General features: G+C 37.2%; 1 protein-coding gene across 1 annotated transcript; it reads left to right on the top strand.

Annotated features, from left to right (window-relative positions):
- Positions 1-4176: 4176 nt before the first annotated feature.
- LOC136676366 (trichohyalin-like) lies at positions 4177-11994 on the top strand. The gene is made up of 7 exons (XM_066653316.1): positions 4177-4251; positions 4733-4744; positions 8264-8273; positions 9105-9118; positions 9579-9639; positions 10034-10693; positions 11006-11994. The coding sequence occupies exons 1-7, from the start codon at positions 4177-4179 to the stop codon at positions 11992-11994; spliced, it is 1821 nt and encodes a 606-aa protein (XP_066509413.1).
- Positions 11995-20144: the final 8150 nt, after the last annotated feature.

The following is a 20144-nucleotide window of genomic DNA, read 5'->3' as shown; positions in this document are numbered from 1 at the left end:
GGAGCTGCAGTAAATAAGAGAGAAAGGACTTTTTCACACTTTAAAAATAATACATTGTCTATAGTGTTTATATATTGTGTACAGTCCACATTTCTCTCTAACATTTCATCTTTTTATCTTTGTTTCTCTTTGATGTTTTAGGGTGCTGGAGTGGTAAGTAAATATTGTGTATTTCTACTGAAAGTACTGAATGTATTTTGTGTAGTTTATAAAGTCAGAGGGGAGTTTTAATCCAAGTCAAGCTCTCACATAAAATCCAGTTTAATCAGTTGCTGATGTTTTAAGCAAAGCTTGAAATGAGAGCTTTTAACTCCCATCTCCCACCTTCCTTCCCACAATGCATTGCTGCATAATCCCACTGCACTGTAGGAGCATAGAAACAGTGAAGTTTACTGATGAAGAAAGCACCACAGATGAAAGCAGTGTGGACTCTGTTGGGAGTGATGTCACTGTTCTTGTGTGATGATGCAATTTTTCAGGTGTTATATCATCTGTACATTGTCATTCAGTCTCCCTCATTTCTTCGTCATCATCATCATCATCATTATTACAGTTTTCCTCATTACATCTTCATTAGTCACCCTCTTCATGATTATCATTGCGTTATGGTTAAAGTCTTCCTTATTACATCACCATTACAGTCGTTCTAATTACTTCATCATCATCATCATTGCACTCTCTCTGATTATATAATTACATTTTCCATCAATACATCATCATCATCATTTTCATGACATTGTTCTTAATTATATCACCATTACAGTCTCCCTCATTACATCATCATTACACTCCCTCATTACATAAACAAGCATCATATAAATGTTTAAGAGAATAAAACAGCAGCTGAGCTCTAAACCTTCATTTATTTACAAAGTGAATGACCCCAGGTCTGAACTGAAAATCTAACGGACGGAGCTGCAGTAAATAAGAGAGACAGGACTTTCTCACACTTTACAAATAATACGTTGTCTATAGTGTTTATATATTGTGTACAGTCAACATTTCTCTCTAATATTTCATCTTTTTATCTTTCTTTCTCTTTGATGTTTTAGGAAAGTTACATCATCATTACTGCTTTATTAAATCATCATTACAGTTTTCCCCATTACATCGTCAATGTTTTCCTTGTTATATTATCATAACTATCTCCCTTTTTATGTCATTGTTACATTCTCCCTCATTTCATCATTACAATCTCCCTAATCATCATTAGTCTCCATCATTACATCATCATTAGTTATCTTTTCATTGTTATCATTACAGTTTTCTTCATTAAATTATTGTTACAGTCATAGTTATTACACAACCATTAGTCTCTCTAATTATTTCATCATCATCATTGCACTCTCTCTGATTACATCATTACAGTACTACATTATCATCATTACAGTCTTCCTCATTATGTAAACAAACATCCTGTAAATGTTAAAGAGGATAAAACAGCGGCTGAGCTCTAAACTTTCATTTATTTACAAAGTGGATGACCCCAGGTCTAAACTGAAAATCTAACAGACGGAGCTGCAGTAAATAAGAGAGACAGGACTTTCTCACACTTTACAAATAATACATTGTCTATAGTGTTTATATATTGTGTACAGTCAACATTTCTCTCTAATATTTCATCTTTTTATCTTTCTTTCTCTTTGATGTTTTAGGAAAGTTTAACGGTAAGTAAATGTTGTGTATTTCCACTGAAAGTACTGGATGTAGTTTGTGTAGTTTATAAAGTCAGAGGAAAGTTTTTATCCAAGTCAAACTCTCACATAAAATCCAGTTTCATAAGTTGCTCATGTTTTAAACAAAGCTTGATATGAGAGCTTGTAACTTCCATCTCCCACCTTCCTTCCCACAATGCACTGCAGGAACTTAGAGAGGTTTATTGATGAGAAAAAGACACCACAGATAAAAGCAGTGTGGACTCTGTTGGGAGTGATGTCACTGTTCTTATGATGCAATATTTCAGGTGTTACATCATCAGTACATTGTCATTTAGTGTCCCTCATTTCATCATCATGAAATCAAATTTATTTTTATAGTGCTATTTACAACTGATGTTGTTACAAATCAGCTTCACAGAATTCCAGTAAAGACATAAATTTTAACAGGAAATGTAAAAAAACATGTCAGCCAGCCAGGGGTGATCCAGAATTCCAAAAAACAGGCAGGTACTGAACCACAAATTCCTGCGACTCTCACCAGTGAAGTTTTACTGGACTTTTCAAATAATAAAATAAAAAATATTAATAAATTTCAACCCATGTTATTAAATACGACTCGACTGTCATCTGACGTGACTGATATAAAACAAAACCTTGTTGCAGAAGAAAGACTAGAAACTTTTTACCCACTCCCACAGGTACAACTACAGAAGATTATCACCTTTGCAAATTTTACAACTTGCACACTTGTAGCAATTCCCTCAAAATTACTCAAAGTACTACCAGTCATTATCAGTGCTCTTTTAACTATAGTAAACTCATCCCTTAACCTGGGCCGTGTACCCAAAGCTTTTAAACTAGCAGTCAAATCAAGAAACCAAATATTGGTGCTAGTTTATTGTCTAATTACAGGCCTATTTCAATCCTACCATTTATATCTAAGATCATAGAAAAAGCTTTGGCCCAACAAATTATGGCCACATAATAGCACTGAGACAGCACTAGTTAAGATAACAAATGATCATCTTCTTGCTTCTGATCAAGGTCACGCATCCCTGTTGGTGCTACTTGACCACAGTGCAGCTTTTGATACGATAGTCTACAATATTCTCCTAGGGACAGGGACAGACCTATAGTGGTTCAAATCTTACTTAACGGAACATTATCCGTTTGTAAAGCTAAACTATTTATCTTCCAGTTATTCTAAAGTAAGATTTAAAGTAAGTTCTCTGCAAGACTCTGTTTTAGGACCATTATTATGCAGACAATACACAATTTTATATATCAGCTAAGTCTGATGACAAACCCAGATTAAAGGAGCAATCTGTAATTTATTTATTGTACTTGGTTATAAAATGTCCCGAGAGCATTGCTGGAGTAGTATATTCTCTTTGAGAAGTGCCCAGTCCAGAGCAGAGCTCAACTGTTATTTCAGCCTATGATCCCACCTTCTTTCCAAACACATTACAATTCAAATCTATGCATTGCCACTTCTACAAACATAGTGTCTTGCAGCCATGAAAAGTCCAAGTGAACAGAGTTAACGTAATTTTTTACTGTACCCAAAATGCCCCATATCATGACCAGTGGTGGAGTAAAATGAGAGGAAATATTGGCCTTGTGTTTGAAAAATGGAAGCAGTGTAGGATCAACAACACTGCAGAACAGAGGCAGAGCTGGTTAATTTTCTCCTGAACATTCATTCATTCATTCATTCATTCATTATCTGTAACCGCTTATCTAATTTAGGGTCGCGGTGGGTCCAGAGCCTACCTGGAATCATTGGGGGCAAGGCAGGAATACACCCTGGAGGGGGCGCCAGTCCTTCACAGGGCAACACACACACATTCACTTACACACTCACACCTACGGACACTTTTGAGTCACCAATTCACCTACCAACGTGTATTTTTGGACTGTGGGAGGAAAATGGAGCACCCGGAGGAAACCCACGTGGACACAGGGAGAACACACCAGCTCCTCACAGACAGGAATCGAACCCACAACCCCTGGAGCTGTGTGACTGCGCCACCATGCCACCCACTTCTCCTGAATAGTTAACAGCAAATAATTTCAGAAAAAAATATAAAAGTACATATGCCTATGTATAGATTAAAATGAGTAAATACCATAGGTTGTGTATTTTATATAAAAATTGAGGCATAACAACATTTGAAAGGCGTCAGCACTGTGTTTTGTGTGTTTTATACGAAGAAGGTGAATAACAACATGATTGAATGGTGTAAATACCATTGTTTTTTCATTGCATATTCATCTATTTAAGGTGGAATGGAGAATTCAAGCTTGGTATTACACAGCAAATATAAGCGTTTCACTAATAGGTAGATGTTTTAGTGACACGTATATATAAAGTGTTACAAGACAGGTTTTGTTTGTGACCACAGCAAATTACGAATTGAAGAAATCTGTGGAAGATTAATAATTGATAAGAACAGAAATAACAGAAGAAACATAAAAGGGTATGCAAAACAGATTCTTCCAAACAAATCCAGCCAACATGTACAGGAATGGCCAAACGAGTTGCCAGGTCATCATCATCATCATCACCATCTTCATTTACAACGTCATTACAGTCTCTGTCATTACATCCATTACATCATCATTAATCATCCTCTTTTGATGGTTATCATTACAGTCTTCTTCATTGCATTATTTTTAGTCTTTTTTATTACATCTTTACAGTCTCTCTAATTGCTTCATCATCATTACACTCTCTCTGATTACATTATTACAGTCTCCCTCAATCCTCATTATTATTACAGCCTTCTTAATTACATCATTAGTCGCCCTCATTACATCATCATAATTACAGTGTCCTTTATTACATAAACAAATGTCCTGTAGAGGTTTGAGAGGATAAAACAGCAGCTGAGCTCTAAACCTTCATTTATTCACAAAGTGAGCTGGAGAAAATAAGAGAGGCAGGACTTTCTCACACATTACACATAATACATTGTCTATAGTGTTTATATATTGTATAATGTTATAGTGTACGGTTAACACTTCTCTCTAACATTTCCTCTTTTTATCTTTGTTTCTCTTTGATGTTTAAGAGATTATTGGAGGTAAGTGAATGTTGTATATTTGTGCTGAAAGTGGATGTAGTTTATAAAATCAGAGGAGAGTTTTAATCCAAGTCAAGCTCTCACATAAAATCCAGTTTCATCAGTTGCTTTTTTTTTTAAACAAAGCTTGAAATGAGAGCTTTTAAATTCCATCTCCCACCTTCCTTCCCACAATGCACTGCTGCATAATCCCACTGCACTGAGAAAAAGACACAGATAAAAGCACTATCGGGAGTGATGTCAGTGTTCTTATATGATGATGCAATAATTCAGATGATAGAGCCTTAGAACTATTGATGAGTTACAAAACATCAACTGGGTGAAAAGTGGAGAAGTGATTAACAAATGCAGGATGTGTAAGAATTCAGTGGGCTAGGAGTAGTCTGAAAATTTGAATAAATTTTACTGAGCTTGTTAAAGACAGGCAGGAAATCATTATAAAAGACTGTTGATGGTTAATGGGAAGCTGTGAGCAGACTGCAGCACCTTATTAATTTGGAAAAGAGCAGTTAATTGAGCAGTTGGTAATATTAGTGGAATGGAATTCAGCCTTTGCTTTTTTTCAGAGCAGGTCTTTCAAAATGTGCTCTTTATAAGCAACTGTATGTACTGTGTCAGTTTAGTGTTTTGATTAAGGTGTTACAGTTGATGTCCCCTTGCTTTCATTAACCCAAGCTTAAGGATACACCAGGGCGCAGGATGACAGAATGTCACAATACTTGTTTGAGGAGGAGCATGCTGGATAAGCTAAACTAAAACGTTGTCAGTTTAATGATTTACCAGGGTCACAGGTGTAGTTAATGACTGTGGGGTGAGGAACCGGTTGAAGGTGTTTATAAAAGCTTCAGGACAGACCTTTCTAGTATTCCTAAATATGATTCTACGAGGAGTGTGTATCAGAGTGAGATTGATAAATCAAATATAACAACTGATTGATCAAAAATATGAAAATCAGTAGCTTGCATGTTGGAAGGAAAAAAAGTCACGCATATGTCTCTTAATGTGTGTCGCAGGCGCTACATGTTGGGAAAGTTCAAAGCAACAGTGCAACAGGTTAAAAAAACTCAACAGCATGTTTGCTTGAGTTAATGTGGACATTAAAATCACCTAGCACCATCTTTGAAGGTAATAATGGACAGAGCCCTGCTAGCAATTAAGACAGCTCACATAGAAAAACAGGTACAGAACTAGGTGTAGGTGGTCGGTAGACCAACAAAATCAATATGGGATTAAATGTGGTCGGTGGCTGATCCACATGCTGAAACCCAAAAGGTGTAGCTTCATTCAGTGCCAAATGTTTGCCTGGTTGCTGCAAGGTTTCAGTCAGCAAAATGAAGTCAATATTATGGTCTAGTATGACATCCACTATAAACTGCCTGATTATTCAAAAAACAAATGTTGAATGAGACAAATTTTGTGTGTTCAGCACAGTCAGATATGACAGGCCAATCAGCAGTTCTAGAGAGTGGGAGTAGCAAGGAATGGTCTACTGACCACTGGACAGTAAAGCTGTGGTTGTGTAAGCTTCATATGTGAGGGATAAATCCAGTTCCAGCTGTGTTATAGTTCACAGAATGTGAAGGAGACAAGCTGCAGTATATATAATGCAGGCGATGAGCTATTCCAATTTTTAAACAGTTAATAAACATTACAGGAAAAAAGCCTGCAGTTTCTGTCATTAAACTGAAGTAATTTGGAGGCAGAGTATGAAATTGCTACGTTAAGTAGCAGAGATGCTTCTTCGTGCAATCGTGGAATAAACAATGATTAGTTTCACTAACAAGCTTCAGGATACATACTGCAGCAACCTCCATTAAAAGTTGATAGAGAAACAGCCATATAATCCAGACACAGCCAAGTAAATATACCATGTTGGCTTACAGATCACAACCTCTGGCAAATGTCAAGTTTTGTCTACTCATCAGGAGAATATAAACACTACAACATGCGAAAGAGTGAAGAGGAAAAGCTATCATCATTATCATCATCATCAGTCTCTCTCAGTATATCATCATAAGAGTATCCTTAATTACATCATCATTAGATTATTCCTCATTACATCATCAATACTGTCTTCCTCATTACATCAACATAAGTCTCTCTCATTACATCATCATAACACTGGCCTTCATTACATTATCATTGCAGCTTTGTTACATCATCATTACTGCTTTATTAAATCATCATTACAGTTTTCCCCATTACATCGTCAATGTTTTCCTTGTTATATTATCATAACTATCTCCCTTTTTATGTCATTGTTACATTCTCCCTCATTTCATCATTACAATCTCCCTAATCATCATTAGTCTCCATCATTACATCATCATTAGTTATCTTTTCATTGTTATCATTACAGTTTTCTTCATTAAATTATTGTTACAGTCATAGTTATTACACAACCATTAGTCTCTCTAATTATTTCATCATCATCATTGCACTCTCTCTGATTACATCATTACAGTACTACATTATCATCATTACAGTCTTCCTCATTATGTAAACAAACATCCTGTAAATGTTAAAGAGGATAAAACAGCGGCTGAGCTCGAAACTTTCATTTATTTACAAAGTGGATGATCCCAGGTCTGAACTGAAAGTCTAACGGACGGAGCTGCAGTAAATAAGAGAGACAGGATTTTCTCACACTTTACAAATAATAAATTGTCTATACTGTTTATATATTGTGTACAGTCAACATTTCTCTATAACTTTTCATCTTTTTATCGTTTTTTCTATTGGCTGCTGTAGGCATTTGGAGCGGTAAGTGAATATTGTGTATTTCTACTGAAAGTACTGGATTTAGTTTGTGTAGTTTATAAAGTCAGAGGAGAGTTTTAATCCAAGTCAAGCTCTCACATAAAACCCAGTTTCGTCAATTGCTCATGTTTTAAACAAAGCTTGAAATTAGAGCTTTTAACTTCCATTTCACACCTTCCTTCCCACAATGCACTGCAGGAACTTAGAGACAGTGAAGTGTACTGATGAGAAAAAGACACCACAGATAAAAGCAGTGTGTACTCTATGGACTGTTCGGAGTGATGTCACTGTTCTTCTGTGATGATGCAATATTTTGGGTGTTACATCATCATCACAATCATCGCTTTCACTAATTACATCATCGTCTTCATTACTGATAGCAGTAGCACAAAAGACACGTTAGTTTGACTTAATTAGTCTCTACCTCAGTAAATCGAATAATAAGGGTCATCACCAATGACACACTAATTCTAATGACATATTTTTCCAATGACGTCTCCTCCACTTCACTTGTTACGCCTCATATTTGTGACCATTGAAACGTCCAGATTCTCTGTTCTAGTGTGTAGTGTGTTAGTTCATTTTCCTGTGTGTAAATTCATTTTCCTTCTCTGCTGTATCAAATAAAATATAAAAATCTACAGTTTTCATCAGATTTATTTTGAAATTGGTCAGGATCACTTTCCACTGATTTAGACGTTATAATTATGTCAAAATTATATTAAAGAAATATTCACATTATATTATTCTCTTCCACAGGTAAACAGAGGTGAGTGTAACTGAGTGGAAGAGAAATGTCTGCTCTGATGCTCCTGTGTTGATTCTTTATGAAGAAGCTGTGCTTTGTGTCAGAGCAGTGTTCAGCTGAACATCATCAGCAGAAACACACTTCTGAACAATAAAATGACACACACATATACACACCCACACACCAGATAACTTATCTAAACACTGATACTTTGAGAGGTTCCAAATATTTTAGATAGATTTTTAATAGAATCTAAATATGTGTATAATGTGTTTAATATGGAGCAAATTTTGTGTCAAAAGTTTTACAAAAGCAAATATTAATCAGCTAGCAAAATTCCTAGAATCAAGAGCAGAAATTATCTGCAAAACAGAAAAAATATATCAACCGTATACTTTTAAAATATACTTTGTTGCCTTTTTACTCTTTGCAGTTATTAGATACGGATTTTTGTTTGTATTTTGCTAGACTTTGCTTTCATTGTTGTTGTTGTTTTTTTGTTTGTTTGTTTGTTTGTTTTTTCAGTCAGTTCTTTTGCTTGTGGAATCTCACTTTGCTTCTGCTTTACTTTTTTCCTTCTGAGTTCTGAAACAAATTTCATCTGTGGGAGTGTCTTAGAGAAAGGCATTCACTTTGAATCTCCTCTGGTCACTGATGGGTGCTCTGAAACTGTCTATGGAACCTAACCACCCCCACCCCATCAGCTTTCATGCCTTCATGTTCAGTTACAGTTCCTTAGATCTTAAACACTTTTCATGTGATACAGAACTTACAGGTGAATATGTTTGTGTTATTATGTACTTTCTGTATTTAGATGATCTAATTTTGTCTCTAATCTGATTCTCTATTCAGTCTACATTTCTCAGGTGAGAACATTATCTTATAATATCTAATAACCTAAGTTAATATTATCTGTAGACATAAACATTAAAGTGTATAAAGTTGTGTAGAACATGTTTTTGTTCTGAATCTTTAGATTAATGCAATTTGTTTGTTGGATGTTCATTTCTCTTTCATCTTAATATAATTTGTTACTTTGACCACAGCATAAAGTATAAATTACAGTGTTTTGATTTCATTGCTCAGTTTGACTGAGTTTGTTGGATCACATCATATTTAAAACTTCTCTGAGCCTCTTCTTTCCTGTTGGTTTAAATGGCACTGCTTTTCAAACACAGTCTCGGTAGAAAGTCCTCAGTGTCTGAACTGATAGTAATCTCAGCTCTTAGTGATTCAGAGACTAAACAGAGACTCGGTTATTGTTCATATCACATAAATATTAACATTCATACGTGAACCTTCACACTGTTTTATTCACTTCTACAGATCGTCAGAGAATGGACAGAAGAGGAGAGAAAGAAAATGGAGGAATCTGCTCTGAGGACGGGTGAGTAATGAAAAGATACAAAATAAAAGTCACAGATAGTTCTACCTTTAATTCTCTGTTTAGTAACAGAAGAGTCCAGTGTGTTTATATCATTTTTACACTCTTCTCAAATCACATTTTATTTTCTAAGTGTAAATTACAGGGAAGTTAGAATCTGCAGATTTAGATGCACACTTTATTTTCTTAATTAAACATACTGAATGAAACATGGAAAATAAAAATGTGTCATAATTTTGCACAGGTCACATTATCATTATTGTGATTATTTTTTCTAAACATGTTAAACTGAATAAATTAACAGTCATATTGCTATTTATAAATGTGTATAAATGTATGTGAAATCAGGAAAGTGACCAGTTTGATCTTGAGTGTTTTATTAATGTGTTTCTCACAGAGTTAAAAGGACTGAAAGTCATTGTTAAAGACAGAGAGAGACTTTTAATGGAGAGAAATGAAGAACTGAAAGAAAGAGACAAAGAAATTCAAGAGAAAGAAAAACTTGTGACAAATAACACAGAGACACTTCAGATGAAGGACAGAATGCTGCAGGAGAAAGACTCACTTCTTACAGAAACTAAAGAAAAATTAGAACCAATGAGCAGAGAGCTGAAAGAGAAACAGAACATTTTAACAGAACGAGAAACAGAGCTAATGGAGAGAGAGACACAGCTTCAGGAGAAAGACACAGAGCTGGAGAATGTGAGGAAAATGCTGAGAGAGAAAGAGTCTCTACTGGAGGACACAGTGAAAGAGGTGGACAGCTGTAAAAATCAACTGGAGACACAGAGAAAGGAGCTGCAGGAAAAGAGCAGCACACTCCAGAAGATGAAGATCCAACTGGAAGAACAGAAAACTGAAGTGAGTGAAAAAGACAAACAGCTTGAAGAAAAGGAGAGGATTGTAAGTGAGATACACACACAGCTAATGGAGAGAGAGGAGGAAGTTAAAGAGAAAGAGAGACTTCTAGAGGAGAGAAACAAGCAGCTGCAGGAAAGAACACGTCCTCCATCATCAGTTCCAGTCAGGAGGAGAAACAGCAAGGAGGGGATTCCATGTAAGTAACTGACCAGGTCACTTATAATACTTTGTGCAATAAATACATTTTCTGAATTTTTTATTATTGTGCAGGTTTTATCACACGCTGTCTGTGTTTAATGTAATGAAGGATTGGATTTATGACTAAAAATATTATTATTAAATATATAGTTTATATTTTATAATATTTATCATGGTTGGTTTTCATTTATTTACAGAGTTTAATGTTTTGCTTTGGCCACAGTAGAGCTTTTCCTCCTGGAAATAAATAATAACAGTTTCATAAAGTTTCTGAAATATTTCTGTAGACTAAACATTCTCTCACCCTCAGTAATTAATGAACCCCTTCATTCAGGACCCCACGCTTTCCTCCTAGTCATACCAGTGAAGCAGACCTCAGGAGAGGAGAGAGACATGCTGCAGAAAATGGAGGAGGTATTTCGAGAGAGATGCTGGAGGAACACCATGATTCTCTTCACCGTCACTGATGAAGACCAAGAGAAGAGGATTGAAGAGTTTGTCCAGTCAGGACACCAGGAGGTCCAGAGCCTTGTGGAGAAATGTGGGAACACTGTCTCAACATTAAGGAGAGTGGAGAGGGGTCTCAGGTCTCAGAGCTGCTGGAGAAGATCGAGAAGATGGTGGAAAGAAACAGAGAGGAGTTCTACAGCAGTGAGATCTACCTGGAGACAGAAGCTCAGATCAGAGCAATGGACAAAGATCGTGAAAGAAATGGAAAAAAGAAAGATGAAGGAAGAGAGAGAAATGAAGGAAAAACATGAAAAGGAGCTGCAGAACTCTCTGAGAAGGATAGAGGGAGCAGTACAAGAGCACGAAGGAGAGATAAAACAGCTTAACCACCGAACAACTGACCTAGAGAGAAGAACAAAAGAAGAGAGGGATGAAGAGAAAAGGAGGGGGCTGGAACGAGAGCTGGAGAGAGAGTTAGAGAGAAGGGCAGAAATGGAAGAAAAGGTGAAGAGACTGAAAGAGAAGAGAGAGAGGGACAGGTGTGTGATAGAGGAGAGACACAGACGGGAGATGGAGAAGATCATGGAGACATATGAAGGAGAAGCCAGAGCTGAAGCAGAGAGAATCTTAATGAAGATCCTGCTGCCTGAACTCCAGAGGGACATTTTTGCTTCAAAGACGAAGATGCAGGAGGAGATCATCAGACAGATGGAGGAGAAAAACATGGAGCTGGAGAATCTGAGAGAGCATTACTCAGAGCTTAGAAAGACTCCAGCTGCAGATACTAATGCACAGCCCTCTAGGAGCAGTGGTGGATGGATGTGTTGTTTCTTGCCACAACGCAGATGATAAATTGTCTTGTGCAGACCCACTGACCAATCTACAGCTCCAATAAAATCAATGTAATATTGTCAGTTGCTGACCCTTTACTACTGGAAAAAGACAATAACCACAGAAAAGAAAGGCAGTGATATCTGCCATGTTTGTTGTTGCAGTCACTGCATGCAATACAGTTAGCCGAGGGATCTGAACCTGCCTAATAATTAGTGATTGGTGGGAATATGTGATCCTGGGGTCAGGCTAGCTTAAATGATGTGGGGAACCTTTTGAGGTTTTTGAGATTTGCTTGTTGCAACATACATTTAAAAAATGTGTTCCTGTTGGGAAGCATATAGCAGTTGTACTGTGGTGCCTTGCAAAAAATGTAGACTGCTGTACCTTAGCTCGCCTATTTGAGGTGGTGAAAACCATGTCTTTCTTGTAATCATTATTACTAGTATAGTAATATTAATAATAATAATAATGCATTTATTTAAAGAGCACCGTTCCCATACCCAATGTCCAAACATAGTACAAAGTACCCCATAAGACAAACAAAACTACAGCAATGCAAAGAGTATAAACTGCACCAATAGCACTGGTGAGATTAGGCAGCCAAACCAGACTTGTGCCAGACTTTGTTCACAATGCAGGGTAAATCAGAGGTACTCTACGTATAGTGTGTAGATGGAGATGGGCTCCCTAGGTCTACATAAGCAGCAGTAATAAGAAGACATTGGTCTCAGCCACTGTCACTCTGCCTACAAGTTGACAGAGTGTCTGATATCAGTGTATTAAGTTGGCCTCACTGTCAGGATTCTGCCAGTTATGTTCTGTTTGGCTACTTGCCTCCTTCTAAACATCATGCTAAAATAGCAGACTTTTGATCATTTTGCCTGTCAGGGAAATTTATTTCCTGCAGTAGTACAAGGTTCTTGGCCGTGTTAAAGGAACACTATGTAGTATTTCTACTACAAAATTACAGCATCTAAATGATTATGATATTCCACTGAGCTGTAATAGGGAGAATAGAGCCTATGTGGCTGCTACGCCAGGTCTTCTGTTGGTTTACTGGACTAAGCAACTTCTGAATCACGAGGCAGAGGACTCTCTGAAACAGACATGAGGACACAAGTTGGAGTAGTAAGTTATTGCAATGTAACGTCCTTCATGTGTTGCTGTGTTAGTTAGTAATAAGTTTTGTTTGCATAAGTTTTATAAATGGGTTTTTCGCCAGATTAGCTCACTTTTTAGCGTTGAACATCGATTCAGGTAATAAGTGCTTTTCTGTCGGCTGCTGTGGTTATACTGGCTAGAGCAATACTAAAGTTACATTTTATGGTTGAAATAACACAATCCAGTGTATACTATGAGGGATATATGGGTTTTATCATATAGTCAACTTCATTTTATCCGAGTACACACAGTTGAACACCAGTTGAAGCACAGAGAGCCCTTCGTGACAGATGTAAAAGATATTACATGGACCCTTAATGACCGTATGAATTGGCAGAGTATCACTTCACCCTCAGAGACCCAGAGCAGAGATGGATTCTGACCAAGTACCAGCTCAGTGACCACAACCTGTCAGTGGAGAAGGGCAGATATAAACAGTCCTAGCTGCCCAGAGACCAGAGAGTGTGTGGAGAGGTTGAGACAGAGCTTTTTTTTCTTTTTTTTTTAGTTTTATATTTTGTTTTGTGTGGCACAGTGGTACAGAAGGAAGTGTCGCAGTCACACATCTTCAGGGACCTGCTCCAGGTGACTGTCTGTGCAGAGTTTGGTGTGTTCTCCCAGTGTACGCGTGGATTTCCTATGGGTGCTCTGGTTTCCTCCCACAGTCCAAAAACTCACATCGGTACTCTAAATTGTCCATAGGTGTGATTGTGTGAGTGAATGTGTTTGTGTGTGTGTTGCCCTGTGAAGGATTGGTACCCCCTCCAGGGTGTATTCCTGCCTTGCGCCCAATGATTCCAGGTAGGTTCCGGACCCACCGTGACCCTGAACTGGATAAGCGGTTACAGATAATGAATGAATGAATGAATATTTTGTTTGTATTTTTATAATTTTGCCTTGCTGATTACTTTAAGATTACAGTTCATATTATACAATCCCGTGTCTTTCACAGTTCAGTAAGACACAATGTTCTGAATTGTTTGTGTTTGGCAGCTTTGTACTCCATCAGTCATGCCAATAAACTACTATGAATTGAAATGAGAGAGAGAGATGGTTGTAAGACTTCATTTCACAAAAATACTGTTACTGTGAATTGCATTCAGCAGCAGGTAGGGGGAGCAAAAAAAGCCTATTGTTATATTGTATTCCTTTAAGTGGTGAAAGGTACCAGACAATATCTAGCGATGCGAGACTAGCAGGACATTAACAGTGATTGGCTCCGTCAGTCAACATTAGCAGCAGTATTAGCAGGCCCCTGGAGATGGACTTCCCTCAGTCAACATTAGCAGCAGTATTAGCAGGCCCCTGGAGATTGGCTTCCCTCAGTCAACATTAGCAGCAGTATTAGCAGGCTATTACCTGGAGACACATTGCCACTGTGAGAAAATGTTCAGAATCCTTGCGAGTTTAAATGAACATTCCAATAGTTCAGTTTAAAGATCAGTTTCAATAATAATAAAAGTAGTATTGATTCATGCATAAAAGGAGTTCCTCAGTCTGCAAAGGGCATCAGAAGGTGCATGCAAACTCACTGTAGAGGAGTAATGAAGTGGCATTTGCTAAACATTTTTGCTACAAATGCCCAAGTCTGAAGTCACTGTGCTCAGTGCTGAGTGTGAGCTGGTGGAACTCCATGCATTACCTGCTGCTTAAATCACAGCTGTAGTCAGTGAAATCAGTTCCAATCTTGTCAAGTCTGCTTGTAAATGTGGAAGTAAAGATAAACTATACCCACAAACTTTATGATGAGTTCTTTCATGAAGCTGGTGACTAAGGACACTTCAGGGTCATGACTCATTGACCCTCTCATTAAAAAACATTTGTTACTGTTATGGTATTGTAATTGTTTACTTTTCCTGTCTAATCCTAGGGTACACTTTTAATACTGATCTTTTTGATTTTTTTCTTAATTAATGATTATAAAACCCATGTGACTTTTAGTGTGGATATGAAATAATTTTAATATGGTTAAAACTAAAATTTTTAATTTAATTCCTAACCTACTGAAGGAAGAAATAGTGATGAACAAACACCACTATTTATATATAATCGCAGAAAATGAAACAGCCATTAAAGCCTCAGTAGCTCTGATATAATAAGCCTTTAGAATGAAGCTTCATTTCATTGAGATACTTCTGCCCTCTTGTGGTAAGAGACCAGACTGAATATTTTAAAATGTTCAAATATCTCCAGATGAAGTTTAGTACAAAACCTCCTGAAACCTTAAAGAGCTTTACTCACAGTGAAGCAGTACTGTCTGTTTTTTTTAATTAATTGATTAATTAAATATTTATAATCAGTACTTTGTGTTTCTTTGAAAGTTTTCTTTTTGGGAAACTTCCCTGAGAGGGAAAGGAAAGAGAGAGGGAGCATCATTTTAACGAATGGCTTGAGTCATCACCTACTGCCTCAAGCTTCACGACGCTGGAGGGTGCACAGCTCTAAAACTACTGCACACCCTGGAGCTGCTGTTCTGAAACGTCTGCTCTAGAACTGCAGCTGCTCTCCAAATCTGCAGACATCACAACATTATTACAGGAGCAAACTGTAATATAGTTACCGTACTAAATAATAAAATGTACAGGGGTGTCACCAATGGTGTCTCTGATCGCAGTATATTCTCTTTGAGAAGTGCCCAGTCCAGAGAGGAGCTCTGTTGGAGTTTCGGCCTCAGATCCACCCTCTGTCACACTACAGTCCAAAACCACTGGCTTGTCAGTACACACAATAGCTGACATAAACAAAGCATCCTTCAGCCAAGAAGTGACCAAGTGAACAGAGATAATGTTAGATTTTAGCAGACCTGAAGTCTCAGTGACCTACCATGATTCTCCATGACCAGAGACGGAGTAAAATGAGAGGAAACACTGGTCATGTGTTTGAAAGATGGAGGCAGCCTAGAAGCAGCAAGACTACAGACAAATCCAATTTACCTTCATGCAGTTAGTGGTTTCACAAATTTGATTTCAGTTCCACCATAAGTAATTCAAAACAGCAACACATTTGTCAATGTTACTCACTTATGGAGCAGGAACAGAGCAATATCCTCTTCTCTTTTCATGCTTTTCAACGTTTGGAGGTCTCTCTACAAAACTAAACAACTCGAGTTACAAATGAGTTTCTGTGGTAATTCAAAAAGTGAATAAAAATTTAAACTGTTGCCACATACAAAAGTGTTGTTTTTATCTTCAAACACACTGTTCCATCTTAAATGTCACAGAGAACAGCAGTGCTCCAGAATCGTCGATGTTGCCTTTAATGTTGCTTTTGCACCCTTCCTGAAATGATCTGAACAAACTAATATAGGCACTGCTGGAGTGTGAACCTTACGTTAGTAAACTTAAAATGATAAATGTCAGTAATAACTGAAGATGAGTATTTGACCTAAAAAGGAATGTAAAACCCAGACTGTAAAGGAATTTGAACCTAAAACTTCTTTAATTGTTTCAAACCTATGTTTAGAAATCCAACACACTGACCATGACCCCACACAGAACTTTCTGTTGGCACTTATTGTTACAGCCTTCCCAGAAAATGCTTGAACTTACCTGTAATAGAGAGAATGTTGTCTAGCACTGCAGAAAGTGCACTAGGTAACTTCTGGAGGAGGGTAAGAAACAGTACATAAAAGTAGGATATGAATTTTAAAAACAGTTGTTTCATCAAAACATGCATCTAAAACATTGCCCTAATATCACCCAATCATTCTAAAGGAGAACTACATTATTATTATTTTTTTATGTTATTAAAGTATTATTATCATTCATTTATTGTCTGTAACCGCTTATCCAGTTCAGGTTCACGGTGGGTGTGGAGCCTACCCAGAATCACTGGGCTCAAGGCTTATTATTATTATTATTTAAATTTAAAATCCAAAACCTTCAAATGGAAATGTTCGTGCCTAAATCTGATGAAACAATAACAGAGAGTATTTTATTAAATTAAAGCAGCAGAAGCTTAATATAACATCTTCTGCTCAGGTTTGTTCAGATAATACAGAAGACAACAACACAATAATAAACAGAGTAAAAATAAACAGAGCTCTGGGGAACGTTCTGAGTTATTGGAGCAGTAACTGATTTTTGTATCCCAATATTCACAAACAGATCTGTTAAGTAAGAAATTAACCACCAACAGAGGAAAGTCAAGAAATTACATGAAATCACACAGCTTCAGGGTCCTGGGGTTGTGAGTTCAAGCCCTGCTTCTGGTGACTGCCGGTGAGGAGTTGTCCCCGTGTCCCTGTGGGTTGCCTCTGGGTGCTCTGTTGAGTGTGCTAGTGAATGGGTATTTATCGCCCTGCAAAGAACTGGCGCCCCCCTCCAGGGTGTGGAGCCCACCTTGTGCCCAGTTATTCAGTCTCCAGACTAAACACAACCCTGAACTGGATAAGCGGTTAAAAACGGTGAATGAATTAATGAATTTATTGAAGACAGCAGTCAGATGAAGTCAGATGCACAGCCAGATTCAGAGGATAGACGCAGGTCAAAAATGACAAAGACAACAGCAGTTTGAGTACTATGATAACAAAAACTGAAACGACTCAAAAAATTCACTGCTGCATTTCATTCCACAGGGTCCCCAAGCAGTGCCCTTGTATTCACTACACAATGATTACATGATTGGTTAAGGGAACTTCAGTTGGTTAAATCCCCTTATTTAGAAAGCCCTGCAACACCATCATCATGTAAAAGAAAGCATATCTCATTGACAGTAATATTTGACCGCTCCTTTGGTTTCTAAAGGAGCTAGCAACTAATGAACTGCAGCTATGTGTCATACTGTGTGTGTAATATGGGAATACATTTGATTTTATGTACATATAACAGGTTTAATGCTGTGTACTGTAAAACATGAATAAACTGCACTGTGAACTTTCTGTGCAGTTGTTGAACTGTTGCTCACTACTCCCTCCCATTTTTAAGTTCCCTTTGAACGGAATATTTTCACTCCCTATGGTCTGGAATCTCAATTAAGGTGGCTGAATTCCCTGTGTAGTCCACTCCACATGGAACTACAGAGGTGATTGGAACGCACAGAAGAACTTCAAATACAACTGGCATGTTAGAGATGGGTCTAAACAGTTTTAACTGAACTTTCAAGGCCCAGCTTTTAAACAATTGTTGAAACAGGCTATTTTCAAGGAACAGGAAATGTGACTAGTGCTAAGTGAGAGATTCAGGAGAGATGTTAGAGAAGTGTTTAATTTAAACATGGTGTTAATGTATATGAGAGAGGTTGGTCATTATGTTTAGCAAGCTGTGGTAGAAATGGCTTTAAATAAACACACTGCTCTGAAGTCACCCACCTACAGCTTCACCCCATGATGCTAGGACGCAGCCCTAAAACTACTGCATGCAATGTTTCTTTACTGTGGATCTCACAATAAAGCTCCTTTTATATCCTTTTATATAACCTGGAGTGAGAAAAATATATAAATAAATATTACCCACCTATGAAGCAGGAAAAGAGCAACTTTGGAGCTCTCTCTGTCATCTAAAAACCCCCAATGCCTTTTCTGTGCTGTGGTCAGGGCTTTGTAAACAGATTAGACTGGTCTTGAGCATACAAACAGATTGGAAAGCTAGCAAATGATGAGGAAACAACATCATAATGTGTTTTTTTTTTAACAATTGTAAACATTGCCTAAGTTAACTCCGGAACTACCCAGTCGATAGATGTTGCTAAACAAAAAAAAGGACATAGTAGGTAAGAATTTACTTTTGTGTCTCTGTGGGCTCGCCATACCTGTTGCTGAGTGTAATTCATTTTTACAGTACTGCCGTGAAACCAAGTCAAACAAGCGCGCCTTTTTCTCTGTTTCTCACACACACATGCACACACACAGGGTCAGTTAACGAAGGACTGAACATAACATAATGACAAAGGTTTACATTTGGAAAACAAATAGCATTTCCAAACTATTTATTATTTATTTATTAGATAGCATTGTTTGCTTTGGCAAGGTGTGTAATCGAATAAAACGATATACATTCATATATACTGAATGATCTTGTGTTGATGCGTGTAATGTATGTAAATATATGTTTTATGTTTAACATTTTCTGTGCACCTTTAGCATCAGAGTGGTCTATAAGCACTGTGTGCAGACTTATCTGTAACTGTGAATCCAACATCAACTCTATGTTGATGAATATAATGAATCCTGATGATTCCATTTTTTCGTATTATAGAACACATCAAACTCCTTACAGACAGTCACCCAGAGTGGGACTAGAACCCACAACCCCAGGATCCTGGAGCTGTGTAACTGCGGCACTACTTGCTGTGTGACTGTGCCACCCTGTTCTGGTTCCCACATAACAAATTGAGTTTTGAGTGGGAGTCAAACCTACAGCCTTTGAACAGCTGCAAAACTGACTAGACATTCATTAAATAGAAAGTCACAATTTCTTTTTTTTTTTTTTATGATTAATTCCTCCAGCATTAATCCTGAGCTTGCCCAGGCAGCAACCGACTTGTTCACAAAAAGCCACAATAGTTATATATGTATATTTTTCTCTGGGCGAAGTATGTCAACCTGACCTGTCCTTCCCCCTCTTAATGACCTCAATTACTGTTTACCATAATTTCCAAACCTTGCCATTGAAACATCATTATTTCTTTGATTTATTAATTTCAGTGTCAGCAATTCTCCACAAACTTACTTGGCACAGAACAAGATCAGTTAGTCACAACCTGCGCTCAAACAAAGAAAACTCAGTGTAGATCTTGTATACAGATTAAGCCCAACCAGCATATCAGAATCTACAGGTGCATCACAATAAATTAGAATATCATCAAAAAGTTAATTTATTTCAGCAATTTGATTCAAAATGTGAAACTCATATTTTATATGAATTCATTACAAACAGAGTCATTTATTTCAAGCGTTTATTACTTTTAATGTTGATTATTTGGGTTCATAGCCAATGAAAACCCAATAATCAATTCTCAGAAAATTAGAATAAAAAACACAAAATACCTGCAAATGTTTCTTAATC

This window comes from Hoplias malabaricus, chromosome 2 (assembly GCF_029633855.1).
Source record: "Hoplias malabaricus isolate fHopMal1 chromosome 2, fHopMal1.hap1, whole genome shotgun sequence".
NCBI lineage: Eukaryota > Metazoa > Chordata > Actinopteri > Characiformes > Erythrinidae > Hoplias > Hoplias malabaricus.
This window is presented reverse-complemented; position numbering and strand designations above follow the sequence as displayed.